Genomic DNA, 15,228 nt, shown 5'->3' on the forward strand with positions numbered 1-15,228 from the left:
TAAAGTCGTGAGTTTATTGCATATGTAACAAAATGAACCTGACCTCCCGGGTCCAGCCTGCTCTACAGTCAATGTTTTGTGTTTCCAGCTGGTTCCACAACTGCATTAAATAGAACTAGCATTTCTTTAAATACTTTCGATTCTGACATAAAACAGAACATTAGTGTACAACTGTCACAAGGAAATGGGCAATAAAAACTGGGAGAGCAACTAGGGTAGCAGCAGCACTTCAAACAGGACCTTACAAAATAAATTAGAATACATTATAAACACATTTTAAAAATCCACACTGTTTCAGAAGGCTGCCATGTGGCCCCACCTGGCTGCAGTAGGGTGGGGCGTTTTCTCTGCGGAAGGTCAGTCCAGGGTCCACCCATCCTGAACTTGACCGTGTGGCCAAGCCAGTGTAGGGTCAGCATCCCATCTTGTGGCAGACTCTCCTAACAGAAAGCAAGAGATCGTGACCCACTGCCACCCCGTCGCTCGCTGCAGCCTGGCACTTCTTCTGAAGCACTGTGGAGCAGAGTGGTGTTCGCTGCGTCCCTGAGTGTGGCTGCTGGCCGCTGGTGAGGGGAGCCTGGAGCGGGGCTCCTGAAGCATCTGGGTGACATGGCAACGGTGGATCATCTGGGGCCACCAGGAGGGGTGACAATCGAGATCTTACATGAAAGGGCTTCATCCAGACCCAAAGCAGGGCAACAGGAGCTCTGCCGTGGGCCGGCCACAGTGTCCTTTGAGGAGCTTCAGAAGGGCCTAACCATGGTAGACAGACAAAGAGGTGCAGCGGTACCCACAAAGGACGGTGCTGCGCAGACAGATGCACCTGGGGGAGGCTGTGACACTCAGAACCGGCAAAGGGGGGAACCCACAGGCAATGCAAGCAGACAGACTTAGAAGCCTTAGTGGGTGGTCTATGTGCCTACTACCACAGTCAGCCCAAGGGCCCAACCTCGATCTTCCTCAAAGGACACCTGACACGGGACTCCTAAGGCTTGTCCCCCATCACTCCAACTCAACACTCCTGCCGCACATCTCCAAAGCACAGGACCCTGGTTTCCTTCATCGCTGCAGACTGGCACAGTGCGACAGCAACAAGCAGGGCTTCCAGTCTCCGGAGAATGTCACTCTGCGGGGTCTGGCTGGTTCCCATGGACTGGCTGCAACTAAGGGCACAGGCTTCCTCACACTTTTAAAGACTCCGAGTCACATGGGAGCTGGGTTGTAGAACACCCTTGGAAGCATTAAGGTAGATGAAATAGAGAAGCCCTACTGGGGCAAGGCAGAAAATCGAGAGACTGATAAGGCCCCAATCTGGCCTGGATGGTGGGACGGATTCCGTTTTTGTGCAGTGAGGTCTACCAAGCATCCTTTCTGTCCCCAAACCGCGAACCCTAGAGTTTGGCTGACTCACACTCTGCAGTACCAGTGGCCACCGAGCTGGGTAAACCTCTTGGGGTAGGATGTGTATGACCTGTGAATCCAGCCTCCCCCAGTCACTTGGGAACTGCTTCCGGAGCAAGCTGGACAGAAGCAGCAGGAAAAGGAGGGAAGACACTTCCCATCCCTGGCCTGAGGGTAAGCAATGAAAAGAACACAAAAGCCAAGTGGCCCAACAGGACCTTCCTCATCATCCCACACACAACTTGAACTCATGGCTGAACCTGAACCCCGGTACCAATGAAATGTCTTGCTAATGAATTACCCTGTTCTTGCCCCCACCACAAACAAAAATGACAAAACCACACATGGACAATCGGCTGCTGCTCTGCCTTCCACCAGAGTTCAGCTGCCTGAATCCAGCCCCTCTGTTCAAAGAGTCACCGCTTCGGAACACTTGTGCAAATTGGAAATGGTGTTAAAGACATGGCGTTCGGCTGGCTTTGGCCTTGCTCATCAGAAGACGAAGACTGAGCAAGCAAATTAAGTAGAACTGTTAGCATCACCATTGCCACTGGGGAAGAGGGCCATGTCGGGAGGTAGAGCCCCCACCCTGTTACCACAGGCTCCATCACACCCTGCTTTGTGCATAGCACCAACCCTGGGGAGCTGCATCAGGGGACCCCAGGTCAGTGGCCTCTCCTGCTGTCCCGTCCAGTGGCTGTGGTGACAACAGTGGTCTGTTAGTTTAGCGCTTAGCAATCCCCATGTGAAAGTCGTTAGCATATCAAGACAGTCAGGAGCCTCCGGTCCCCGGCACAGGAGTCGAGCTGGACCCAGGGGGATCGGAGCCTGGTTTTGGTCATTCTTTGATTAGCTCCATGACGTGTGAGAATTTCAAACTGGGTAGAGAACACAGCAGATGGGACTTTTAAAGATTTCCCCCTTGTGCAAAACCATCTTTTCGGCCAAGATACCCTGAAAAGAAATCCCTGGGCCTCCAGTGAAGGCTACTCCGATTCCTTTACCTCTCAAAGGGGAAACACATTCTGCCTCGAGCTTCCTGCCTTGGTGGAATTCCAGCAAGCATACACTGTGCAGTTATTTCCTGCTTAGAAATCCACCTGCTATCTGGACAGGCTGCTAGCTGGATGTCTGGAATTTGAGCTTAGTAAGCTGTCGGCAGCTGCTGAACTTGAAAAGGGCCTTGAGGCTACACTGAGAGAGAGCTGGTACAGAAACCATGCAAACCCTCAGGGGCCCAGCTTGGCCCTGACCATGCCCACTATGCCAAGGAGGCTGAGGGCGAAACCTGGCTGCGTTTTATTGGATGGGTGATGGAAGGGTGGGCGAACTATAATAAAGGAGGGATAAGTGGGTGGGAGCCACCTATTCAAGTCCCCTGGCTTGCCCTCCCCGGAGGAGGGAGATGAGCTTCCCCTCGGGTTTCTGGAATCTCAGGCCTCAGCCCGCCATGCGGGAGGCGTGCAGACGCCATATGCTTTGGGTCTGGTGGTTGTGAGTGCGACTCTGCTGCCACTGGCCACTCTTCACTCCACAGCAAAGCCACAGGTCTCCTCGACTGCTGTCAGCAGCTTCTCATAGAGCTTCTCATAGGACTCATAGGGGGGGATGTCAATCCGGTTAAAGCTGGAAAAGACAAAGGACCAGAGTCACTGCTGGGGTCACTCGTCTTCAGTACAGTGGGGTGTGGGGCGGAAGGTGGTGTCCCATCTGTGGCTGGGAGGAACCCTATTAAGTTCTGGGTTTTTTTTTTGTTTTTTTGTTTTTGTTTTTCAAGACAGGGTTTCTCCGTGTAGCTTTGCGCCATTCCTGGAACTCACTTGGTAGCCCAGGCTGGCCTCGAACTCATAGAGATCCGCCTGGCTCTGCCTCCCGCCTATTAAGTTCTGAACACACACATGCTTCAGGTTTCAACCCAAGTTTGTTTTTTGTTTTTGTTTGTTTGTTTCTTCCAGTCAACCTACAGCAAGATCTCAAGATCTACAAACTCAAAATAGAAACTTGGGCACTTACTGCTCATTGCTTTGTCTCCAGGTGTGAATTCTCTACACTGGGAATGGCTGGCCTGTGGTGTGCACTGGCGACCATCCGGTCACCAATCCCCTACTAGAGCATGCTGGGTCTCAAAAGCCAAAGAATGCCAAATCCTAGAAAGATGAGATGGATACCAACCTTCCCACTCAAGATTTCTGGGGGAGACTCATTTACTCAGTATTTGTATAAAGAGACACATCTATTGTCTCATAGTAATTTTAAAAACCAATAAACGAAAGCAGTGGCCGACGAAAACAGTGAGAGCCAGGAATGGTGTGAGAAACTGGGTAAAGGGTGCACTGTTCTTTCGGATTTTTCATCTCGATCTGAGACGCTAGGCTTACCGAAGGACACAAGCCACACACACTCATTCTAAAGGAACACATGCCAGATCATGCTGAGGTCCTGGGAATGGATGTGTTAGCCCATCTTGCAGATGTGAACCAAAGTCGGCATAGACATAAATCATTCACTCCAAACTTCATCATTAGGCAACAGGTGAACCTCTGTCCTATCATGTAGCATCCCCACAACCTTGGAAACTAGTATCCTGAAGGAGAGCTAATGATTCTGAGACAGTAGCTTTAAACTACCAAGTAACCAATCCACTGTGGAGAACATTTTCAATAAAGTTTTGAGAAGGAAGGTGTGCCATACATCAGTTAACGGTGACTGCCTCTTTCTGATGGGTGTGCACACACACACACAGCCCAGGGCATCCACGAGCCTGCAGGCCACACTCATAGGCAGTGGTCAGTACAGCTTTAACTGCTCTGTATCACAAAGCAATGACACCCTGGGATCTGCTGACTCAAGTACCCGTCTCATTTGAGCCGTCTCATTTGAGCCTAGGGTAGGATCTGAGGCTCTGCTGAAGAGACGGCATGAAGGACGCACGACCCCACAGTGGCCAAGCTTACCAGGTATGAGCCTTGGGTAAGTTGTCTGTGTTGGCGTCTATCAGGTGGATGGTGAAGAGTCGGGGCCCTGCCGCGCCTGTAGAACCTTACAAGACAACATTCTAGTTAACGAACTTCACAGACAAAGCCTGGGGGTGCCTGGTCAGGAGGCCCTGTGGCAGTGTGACTCATTCCTGAACCCCAGGTACTTAGAGCCCCTACCTACACATCATGGCTGGGAACCTCTTTGGGGGGTAGCTGAGGCAGAGACAGTTTGTCTCCACACTTTAGCTGACAGGAAGCACCAGCCACTGGACCTTCCTGACTGCAGTCTTCCTGGATGCTTATGGCTTTTCCTGACCACTTGCTGCGGAAGTCAGCGAGGCCACTAGTGCGCGTTGTGCTGACAGGTGTGTTACACACTCCTCAGCAGGGCAAAGGCTGGCAGTGCTGAGGCAAGTTACTGAAAGGGCAGTGTTGCCTAATGGGTTGGGTACTAGCCACTCAGCACCTGCCCCGTGTGCCTCTAGTTGAATGCCTTGCTCTAAGGGGCATTCATTCCTCTCTCCCATGGGACCAGTCACTCCAGGACTGGATGGGGACTCTGTCCCATCCCTGGCTCACACCCAAGCCCAATTGGACTTGGATAATGTTAGTAAGACCCTTGTGACAGCAGGGTTTTTTCTCAATGAGACCATTTGGTAAGCAGGCCTGCTGTGGGGAAGAAGTTGGAAAGAAGGAGAGAAGGGTGGGGGGTGGGGGGTCACAAAACTCTGAACCTCCACAAAAACTCCCTCCCAAACAACTGTTTGTTCCTTAGCGGGCAGAGAATAAATCCCACGTCCTCAGTCTGTCTTAGTTCGTCACAGTGTGAGGACTGCGAGCCCTGCTCTGGCCGTCCACTCGGTGGGGAGGAGCAGAAGCCCTGGCTCAGCAGATCCCTAGTAGCCGGTGCCGAGAGAAAGTGCAGACGACCTCCGAGTCTGGGCTGCTGGGGAGGAACCCTGCCATTCCTGTGGACCTCGGCAGTCCTGCCTCACTACGGAACTAAGGTGGACTCAGTCTCTCAAGGCCAGGGAAGACTCCACACTTGTAGCAATCCTAGACTGTTTACACTCAGGTGTCCTCCCTCTGACTCTTCACCAAGCCCCAGAGGTCGGTGTTAGGTGGCATCCATCTTGGGTTGTGGACACCAGAGGTCAGCCCCTGCTGCTCCTGGATTTTTAAAGAGACCTTGGGACCCACAGGCCCAAAGTGGACTGCAGTGTGACCCTCCACCTGCCAGACACCACAGTGCCACCGAGGGCCACCACCATTCTCTAGTGGACAGCTTGCTTCTGGAGCCAAGGACAGAACATAGCAGTTAAAGCCCTCAGGGAATGGCCCTGACTCCACATCAGTCACCTTGCAGAGCCTTGAAACCTTGGAGAGGAACTCGTGTGGATCCTGTCACGAACTGCAGAAGTCTGGCCCTCCTCTCCTCATCGAAGGTCTCCACTGCCTGCCAGAACCACCTGACGATGTTGCTGTCGGCCACACAGTGCTTCAGGCGTGTGTTCGACTTCCAGTCATTCAGGTCTATCTTATCGAGCCCACCTATTATCAGCTGGAAAAGGCATCAGGCTGGATGTTAAATCTAAAATGCCTAAGACACTGCCCTGCCCCCAACCCCCAAGACTCCTCCTACTCAAGAAGCACTGACAGTGTAACTCCTAAGCCAATCAACCTCCTCTGGGCTGCAAATGGAGCAGCTCCCAGTGGGCTGATACCCCCAAACCTCAGGGATGAGTTTGCTCTGAACCAGGGAAGAGTGACTGGGAATGGCCGACAGGGCAAGAACTCAATAGGCCATGTGGGGAGAGAGGGGACATGCGGCATGCTCTCCACTTGTTTAAAAGCTTGTTCTAAACTCCAAAGTTCCCAGTCTCACAGTGGGCAAATGCCTATGAGAACAATCTGGAAGGCATAGGCCACTTGGCGCCAGGCAGAGATTGCAAGGAATGAATGAGTCACTGTCCCAGTCCATGACAATGACATGTTCTTAATCTATTAACAGCCAGAATGGAAAGCAGAGAACTGAGCTGGTGGAGGCCTGGTGCAAGGCAGAGGCTAGAGATCCTAAAAATCCGAGGCACAGACAGCAGCCAGTGTGTGACAAGACAGCTGAGATGTCCTCAGTGTCCCAACACCACGTCTGCAGTGACACAGAGCTGCCCGTGGTCTCACTGAGGCCCAGGATACCCAGCACTTACCTCGAGTTCCTTCTGATCAAAGGGCTTCAGTAAGTGTTGGGGAATGAGTTCATTAAACCCTTTCTGAAGTGCTAGAAACTGGGCTTCGATTCCTCTCATAAACCTCCAGTTCACATACAACCTGAAAGGAAAGCCAGACACTGGAGGCGACTGGGGAGAGGCCACGAAAGCCATGTGTCCCCCGTGGCTGATGCAGCTGTGCCAGAACATCAAATGTGGGGTGAATGTAGACCCTGCCGAGTGGGTGCCAGCCCGCTCCCGCCTCCCTGGCAGCTCTCAGTTCGCCTGTCTGGTCTTCTCTTGAATTACTTTTATTATTCTAAGCGTATGCATGTTCTCCCTGCACATCTGCATCGTGTGTGCCTGGTGCCCATGGAGGCCAGAGGAGTGCTGGAGCCCCTCAAACTGGTTACAGACAGCTGTGAGCCAGCATGGGTGTGCTGAAGAAGAGCAGCCGGTGCTCCTGACCACCGTGTCATCACCTCAGCCCCTTCCGTTCTCTTTTTGAGACAAGGTTTCATGGGGTCCAGGCTGGCCTTAAACTCATTGGCCTGCAACTCCTGCTGACTTAGAGCTTATGAGTGTCGGGGTTAAGGTCTGTCCCATCCCACCCGGCTCTTCCATCCTCCCCTCCCTAGCCTAGTCCCTGGAGAAAGGGTCTATGGAGCCCAGAATGGCCTGGAACTACTCCTGTGTCAGCCTTCCAAATGCTGAATGAAAAGTCTGTACCACATACCATGCCACATCCAGCCTGTCTATCAAGTTACAAATGAACCAGTTCTGATAGTCTGGTTTTTTACAAAAAAGGCAAGGGGGGCTTAGTGAGACCTGCCAGAACTAAGATTTCAAAGAGGGTTTTGCAAGGCATGCGTGACAGTGTGACACACGCACAGTTCTTAACTGCCGGTGCACATAACTATCCCTCAGGCTGGAATTGGAATGAGGAGTGGACTCCTTGGACATGCTGGCAGCCACTGCTGACCCTAGCTTGCCACCTCTCTATCCAGAGCTGAGCTGTTACATGGAGTCTTTCTTACAGATGCTCCTGACACCACCTTCTGCTCACTCCAGGCCACCACTCAAGCCAGCCCTGCATATTACCGGACATATTCCTTCTTGTTCTCCTCAGTGACGGGCACATTTCTGCCATTGGGTTTCAGTTCGTGCTGAAGGATCCGCCCAAAAGCATTGTGCTCCACACAGAAGGTATGGTCCAGCACTGGTGTGATGTCATTCTCTCTGTGGACACAGGCAAAGGCTCTGTCAGAGAGTTCTGGGGGCTGTGCTGGACAGCTGGCAGACACAGCTCAGTCCCTGTCTTTAGGATTCTCATTCGTGGGGGTGGGGAGGCCACTCTTAGCCTGTGACACCAGGGGACATGAGGCCTAATTGCTCTGGGAGCTGAGTCTGGGAGGAGGCAGCTTGTGAAGAGGCAGAAGAGTCAAAAGGACTCAAGCCAGGAAAATAAGGCTTCTCCTTCTCGGGGCAGTCTTCCTTTCAAAGGCATCTGCTCCCACAAAAAGCACTTGAAATGTCAGACTGTCTTTTTATCTGCCCTACTTCTTGACAACCTGAACAGGAGTCCCCACAGGAAGCCCTGCCCCCAGCCCTGATGGTGGAGCAAGCAAAGCCAAGGAAGACGTCCCAGGCCAGACTCCACAAAGCAGCTTCCCTGGCCCGTCAGGCCTGGGTCTTCACAGAAACAACCAAACCACACTTCATCCTGTTCCTACCACCTTGCAAAACATTTTGGTTAGCTCTGAAGCAAAGGTAACTAAATATTAAGTTTGTTTTGATACTTCCTCTTGCCTTCTACAGATCGCCTGAGAAATTGGAGATGCTTGCTTGTGTGCGCTCTCTCTCTCTCTCTCTCTTTCTCTCTCTCTCTCTCTCACACACACACACACACACACACACACCCCTATTTGTAATCAAACCTTAATAAATAACAAAACAAACCAGCTTGTGAAAAGAAACCTGCTAAGCATCATTAAGAATATGTCAGTTAAGAAATTTTGTTACATCTGTTTTGTTAATTTGAAATTGCAACCCAATGCTTGTCATTGCTATAGTTAAGTTTTGTTACTCTATTTAGTTTCATACCTATTCCCCCAAAAGCATGTGCACACACAACAATCCCGTCAGGAGCTCTGGGGCTGTGGGACAGGATGGTAACACTCACAGAATCCACACCAAGCTCTTGTGCAGTTCTGGGTCCACTGACTCCAGGTCTGACAGCTGGATGGGTTTCCCCAGGAGCTGCTTGTAGAACGGAACTGTGAAGCCCCCATTGATGTAGTGTCCGTGGAACACAGCCAGACCCATGATGCGGCCCACAAAGTGGAAGTAAGACAGATGGTCCTGTAGGGGGCACCAGAGAACAGCGAGTCATTAGGAAGCCGAGCTGCTGGGATGGCCACAGGCGTCCCGCACGCACGCACGCACGCACGCACGCACGCACGCACGCACGGACTCTGGGAGTAACAGGGCAGCTGGGCATATACTCAGCTGCCCATCAACCACCTGTGGCCAGACAAGATAAGGCTGCCAATTAGCCACAGGTTCACAGGGCATTTTTTGGGTTTTTTTTTTGGAGACTCCTAACTTGGGTGGGATTGGTACTGGCAATCCTCCTGCCTCAGCCTCCAGAGTACTGGGATGACAGGTGTACACCACTGTACCCTAGCACTAACACTGTGTGTGTGGAGGTCTACTGTCTCTCCCTGAGAACTCAGCCTGGTACAGAATGAAGATGTGGAGACTTCCCCACAATTGAGAAGGCCATCTCTCCCCAACTGGAGTGGTTCTGCTTTCTAAGTAGAGAAGATTCATGTTTCTACTTCCAGCTCTGAATTAAAATCACCTCAGAAAACTTGTCAAACTTAACTTCCGAGACAGTTGAAGGTTTACTCGTGTGTGTGTGTGTGTGTGTGTGTGTGTGTGTGTGTGTAGGTGCACACACATGTGTGCGCCAAAGCCCAAGGTCCCCATCATCCCTCAGGTGCTGTCCACTGGTTTTTGAGCCAGGATCTTTTATAGAACCCGGATCTTACAGATCAGGTGGGCCAGCCAGCGAGTGCCAGGGATCACCCATCTCCACCTGCCTGGTGCATGCACTACCATACCTAGCTTTGGTGGTGGGGGTGGGGGGTGGGGGGTGGGGCTAGGGGGTTGTTTGGTTTTGTAGTTCTCTTTACACAGCCCTGGCTGTCCTGGATCTCGCTCTGTAAACCACGCTGGCCTCAAACTCACAGAGATCCACCTGCCTCTGCCTCCAAGTACTGGGATTAAAGGCGTGCACCACCACTTCCCGGCCACAATTGGCTTCCTTTGCGGGTTCTGCAATCTGACTCAGGTCTTCATGCTGGTGTGGATGAACCATCGTCCCAACCACAGGTTTATTCGTACTTGAATTCTCTAGTAGAGCTAGTCCCCAATTCCAACTCTGTGGCCTGGTGACACTGGGAGTGGTCCCACAGAAGTCCTCATGGTCTTAGACCCATCCATGGACGTGCCTCTCACACCTGCCACGTGTTGAATGCTCATACTGGTGGCCTGAAGAGCTAATTATGGAACTTTTCCAATTTTGATCAGAGCATGGACTTGGTAACCTGACTCTTAAGATGACATCAAAACCAAAAACACATGATCATTACCAAACCAGAGTGTCCCCAAAGGGTGACAGCTGAGAGCCACAGCCCAGCCCCCTACAGACAGCAGACCCCTGATCTAAACTTGGTTGAAATCAGGTTCTACACGTCAGTGCTCCCACCTCTGCCTGAGCTGCATCTCTTAAGTCACCAAGTACCGGGGGAAACCAGATTTGCCTCAAAAACTCCAGCTGGATTCATTGGGAACACTCACAGGGTTGACGGAAGAATCTGGGTTGATTTGCAGTGTGTAAATATTGTCCGTGGAATACTGGAAGAGTCCATAATACGGATTCAGCATTTCATGGCACAACAAATACAGCCACTCCCTGGGAACAAAAACAACACAGCTCGCATGTATCAGTTTCATTTCAGCTAACAGTACCGTTTTCAGGCTTGTTTTTTTAAGATGTGTGTAAATGTATGCCACATGCATACATGCAGTGCCCAAGGAGGCCAGAAGAGGGCATTGGATTCCCTGGAGCTGAAGTTAAAGGAAACTGTGAGGTGCTATGTGGATGCTGGAAACCAAGGTCAGGTCCTCTGCAGGAACAGGAAGTGCTCTTAACTGCTGAACCATCTCTCCAATTCCAGGTTCTAAGCAGTCTATAGTAAAGAGTTTCATAGAAGGTGAACAGTTCAGGCTCTAGGAAAGCAGAGACTTTATGAACTCTGCCTTTTTAATTTTCCTGCTGAATTCTTACTTTAGGCCATAAACATGGACCATTTTCATTTTTTACATTTTATTCGTGTGCACCAGCTTATGTGTTCGTGCGCAGGGCAGAGGCTGACCTCAGATGTCTTCCTCAACTGCTCCCCAGCTTATTTTTTGAGGTAGGCTGGCCAGTGAGGCCTTGGGGGCCTCCTGTCTCCACTGTACAAGCTCCAGGGTTAAACTGGCACATGCCACTGTGCTGGGCTTTTGTGGGGGTTCCAAGGCTTGAACTCAGGTCCTCCTGCTTTCAGGGCAAGCACTTTACAGACTGAGCCATCTCCGTAGCCTATTCATCACTTGTATAATGCAAAAAAAAACTAGATGAATCTAAAAACATTAGCGAATGCTAACAGTTTTAGAAATCTGGTGAGAAGACACTGGTTAACTTATTTTCTAAATTCCTTTAATGCTTGACTCATTTTACTCTTAAAAAAAAAAAAAATCCCAAACCCAAAGTAGCCAAACACAATAACCACTTCCACTGGGAACTGAACCAAGGCTATGGTGGGGCTGAGAGGCACCCTGCTGTGGGATAGGTTCAATCCTGCGATACCCGAATGGATGGGCCTGCGACAGCAGCCTCAAATGTTACTGTGGTGTCTGTTACTCTTCAAACAGAAAGGAGGCAGGTTAGCAGAGGCAGCACAGATCAGAGCCATCTGTACAAGGAAGTGGTGGAAATGCACAAGAGATACAGACACATCAGACCAAACACGGCAGAAGATTAATGCTCTCCCAGTCCAACTTCCTGTTACACATCCTCTGGGGACCATGGGCCTTCCTTGGTCTCAGCTACTGGACCTGCTCTTTGTGCGACTCCCTAAACACTCCTCCCTCATCTGGTCAAGAGTACAGGAGAGGAGGGGCTGAGCAGATGCTGTGATGTGCAGCTGCACCCAGAACCCAGGTCACCAGAGTCCCCAGGTCTGGTGGCTACTGAACAACTGCATGTCCTACAGGGCACACAGGGGGAGCTGGGAGGCTCCAGTGAGAGGACTTAATTACACATCAGATGTATCTGCTTAGGTCTTCATTTTATAACTGATTACAATGGAATTCAATAAACCAGTGTGGCCAGTGTGGTATATAGTAACTTAGAACCCCCCCACACACACACCCCATAATCAACTAGTGTGGCATACAGTAACTTAGAAAACACCACACACACACCCCATAATAAACTAGTGTGGTATACAGTAACTTAGACCCCCCCATTCCATAATAAACTAGTGTGGTATACAGTAACTTAGAAACCCCCACACACACCCCATTGCCTTTAAGCACTGAAGCCAAGGTAAGGAGCCCTGCAGAAAGAGAAAGATACAAGGAAAGAGAGGGGAAAAAGCAGACAAGAGGAGGCGCCATGAGGAACAGACTCCTGTGCACTGCAGGGTCCACGGGGTCATTCTAGCACTGGGGATCTGGTCAGGAACTAAACAGTTTCCCATCAAGTGTAGCCACTGTTGGGGGCACAGACAAGAGAAAACTTCCGTCCCACAATGTTCCACAGGGAGAGGCAAACAAGTGGCCGGGACCACAAAGCAGACGCAGCTTCAGCTGAGAGGGACAAAGGAACAGATCTCTAAGGAGATGGCTGCACAGTGCTGTCCCGGGGATTTTCAAGTTTATGGGGACAAGGAAGACAAGCCTGGTTTTAAAAAGAAGACAGGTGTGGTGGTTCACACCTGTAATTCCAGCACTCAACAGGCTGAGGCAGGAGGATTACCTTAGGTTCAAGACCAGTCTATGCTATGTATTGAATTCTGGGATAGGGAAATGAGAAGGAAGGAGATTTGGAGGGAAGAGAAAAAATAGAATTCACAGACAAATTCTAAAGGGCTAAATAGTATTCTTAATTTAAGAGAGGAGGGGCTGGAGGGATGGCTCAGTGGTTAAAGAGCACTCACTGCTCTTCCAGGGCACCCGGGTTTGACTCCCAGCTCCCACAGCGGCTCAGTAACTCCACTCCCAGGGGATCTGAGGCCCTCTTCTGGCCTCTGTGGGTATTGCATGCCATGGTGCTTAGACACAGACAAAACCACCTCACATCAAGTGAATTAATCTTTAAAAAGAGAAGTGTTTCAGAGGCGCTCGAGTAGCAGACATGAAAAACTGAAGACAGCCCAATATCAGAGCACAAGTTAAGCTTTCCCTTTACTGCCAAGAGTCTGTGTCTGTGGCCAGATCCCTACATCAGGAGGTAGCAGCCTGAACCTAACTGCCTCAATGATACCAGATGCCTCTTGGAACAAACATTAAGAGTTAGGATAGGAAGCCCTTGTCTCAAACATGAAAAAGACCAGGCAGGAAAGGGAGGCTTGTCATTATTCTTTTTAAATTTACTGTAATTTTTCCAACCAGAATGCTAGCATCTTGTAAAATTCCCTCGATAAAAGCACAATTTATACGTATGTCCCACCCCTATGCTGCAATGAGAAAAGCCAGGCTGCCTCCATGTTAAGTCCAGGAGCGGCCCTTGACGTTCTGTGTTCAGACACATGAGGTGAAGAAGGAGTGTGCTTCAAAGTGTAATCCTGACTATACCAAGTAAACAAAGTGACACTCATATATTTTCTAACTGGTGACATCAGCAGCTCCAGTCAGCAGGAGCAGCCTGAGTGTCCCATGGGGATGCTGGCACAGTGGGGCAGGGCACACTCCACTGGCACGTGACAAGTGAAGGGTAAATCAATGCCCTGAAATGCAGCTACAACGACCTCAGACTCACGTGGGGAGGGATAAGTGAGCAGCTCACCGTGCCACTCCACCGTAGTCCAGACCTTCCTCCCCTCGGAACTTCACCATGAGGCGCTTCTTCAGGTCCTTCGGCCGCATCTTCATGATCTGCCGATAGGACTCCTACGCATCAAAGCCACAGGTTCAGAAAGAAAAATTGAGGGGCACTGGGGAGGGAATCCAGGGTGCTGCAATATACTAAACAAGCCCACCACTGAGCCACACCCCAGCCCCTCACTGGGGGATTCTAGGCAGGTGCTCTCCCACTGAGTCACACCCTGGCCCTTTTTCACTTTTGCATTTTGAGATAGGTTCTCACCAAGTCTCCCAAACTGGCAAACTGCCTCAGGTGGTAATTTCTGCCAAGTGTCTCCAGGGGCGGGCAGAGTGAAGCCCAAACAAAGCCAAGGTTTTACCTCCTAACCCATGTATCTTGTGGAAAAGGGCCTACCCATGTAGTAATTTTGACTGCCAGGAACTGGTAAGGGGTGAAACCACTTTCCTTCCTGTTTCCCAGAGACAAGTCCGGGGCCCAACGGCCATGTGTTACTCTGAGAAAGAAGTGCCCCCGCTCTGGAAGGAATGAGTGGGTATGAGGAGAACACCCCAGCTGAGAAATGATCTACATCTGCTCAGGGCCAGCTGGGATCCCAGCCCTGAGCGACCAGATTCTGCAGAGCTCTGTGTTCTCCCCCGAGAAACTACTGAGCACTTAAAACTTGTCACAGTGGAAATGCAATTTCATTCAGCACGAGCCTTGGTCCCTACAAACCCTGCATCTTACTAAACAGTAAAATTGATCTCTCAGGGGGAAAAAAAAATCTTTGCTAGCCATACTAATCTCAAAGGATTCATATACACACTATATGGAGAACTCAAAAAAACTCCATGGGGAGTCCAATTCATCCATGGGAACGGTAGACATTAAGAAAAAAACGGCTGTTGAGAACATGGACAGAGGGAAAGCTCACACACAGCTGGTAGGAGTAAGAGCTAGTCCAGGCACCATGGAAGTCAGTCTGGAGGTTTCTCAACAAACTACAGCTGCATCTCCAATGTGACATGCATGTACTTCAGAGCACTTAAAGAGTTACACAGTAAGTCATCAATGCCCATCCACAACAGCTAAGCTATGGAACCAACCTAGGCGTCCAAAAACGGGAATGGATAAAGAATATGTAGTATGTATAGACTACTAGAATTTTATCTGTAGAATAAAGTTATGTTGTTTGCAGAAAAGTGGGAGCAACCAGAGATAATGACAGTGAACAAATTAAGCCTGTCTTAGACAAAAATCATGTTTTCTCTCATATATAAGATTCTTAAATTTTATAGATACATAAAATCATATATGTATCTGTGAACATGTTTAGGGGAACAAGAGGACTATGGGAGGGCAAGAAAATGGAGGGTGGGGGCTGGGAGGCATAGGAATAGTATGAAAGTACCCTTATGTAACTAACTACCTTGTATACTGAATATCCACAATGAAAAAAATCTTTTTCAAGACGGGGTTTCACTGTGTAGCCCTGGCTGTCCTG

At 50.2% G+C, this 15,228-nt stretch overlaps 1 protein-coding gene across 3 annotated transcripts in view; it reads right to left on the reverse strand.

Moving 5' to 3' along the window:
* The window catches only part of Smurf1 (SMAD specific E3 ubiquitin protein ligase 1), a 96,270-nt gene continuing 81,042 nt past the window's right edge, over positions 1-15,228 (reverse strand). For 2 of the 3 annotated variants that reach the window (XM_059248869.1, XM_059248867.1), the window contains 8 exons: positions 13,707-13,810; positions 10,451-10,565; positions 8,769-8,947; positions 7,688-7,825; positions 6,587-6,707; positions 5,739-5,940; positions 4,356-4,440; positions 1-3,027 (listed from right to left, as the gene is read on the reverse strand). In XM_059248869.1, the coding sequence (XP_059104852.1) occupies positions 2,928-3,027; positions 4,356-4,440; positions 5,739-5,940; positions 6,587-6,707; positions 7,688-7,825; positions 8,769-8,947; positions 10,451-10,565; positions 13,707-13,810 (1,044 nt within the window). In that variant the 3' untranslated portion in view covers positions 1-2,927. The remainder of the gene's footprint in view (positions 3,028-4,355; positions 4,441-5,738; positions 5,941-6,586; positions 6,708-7,687; positions 7,826-8,768; positions 8,948-10,450; positions 10,566-13,706; positions 13,811-15,228) is intronic. The other variant, XM_059248868.1, reaches the window with a different exon arrangement.

This window comes from Peromyscus eremicus, chromosome 23 (assembly GCF_949786415.1).
Source record: "Peromyscus eremicus chromosome 23, PerEre_H2_v1, whole genome shotgun sequence".
Taxonomy (NCBI): Eukaryota; Metazoa; Chordata; class Mammalia; order Rodentia; family Cricetidae; genus Peromyscus; species Peromyscus eremicus.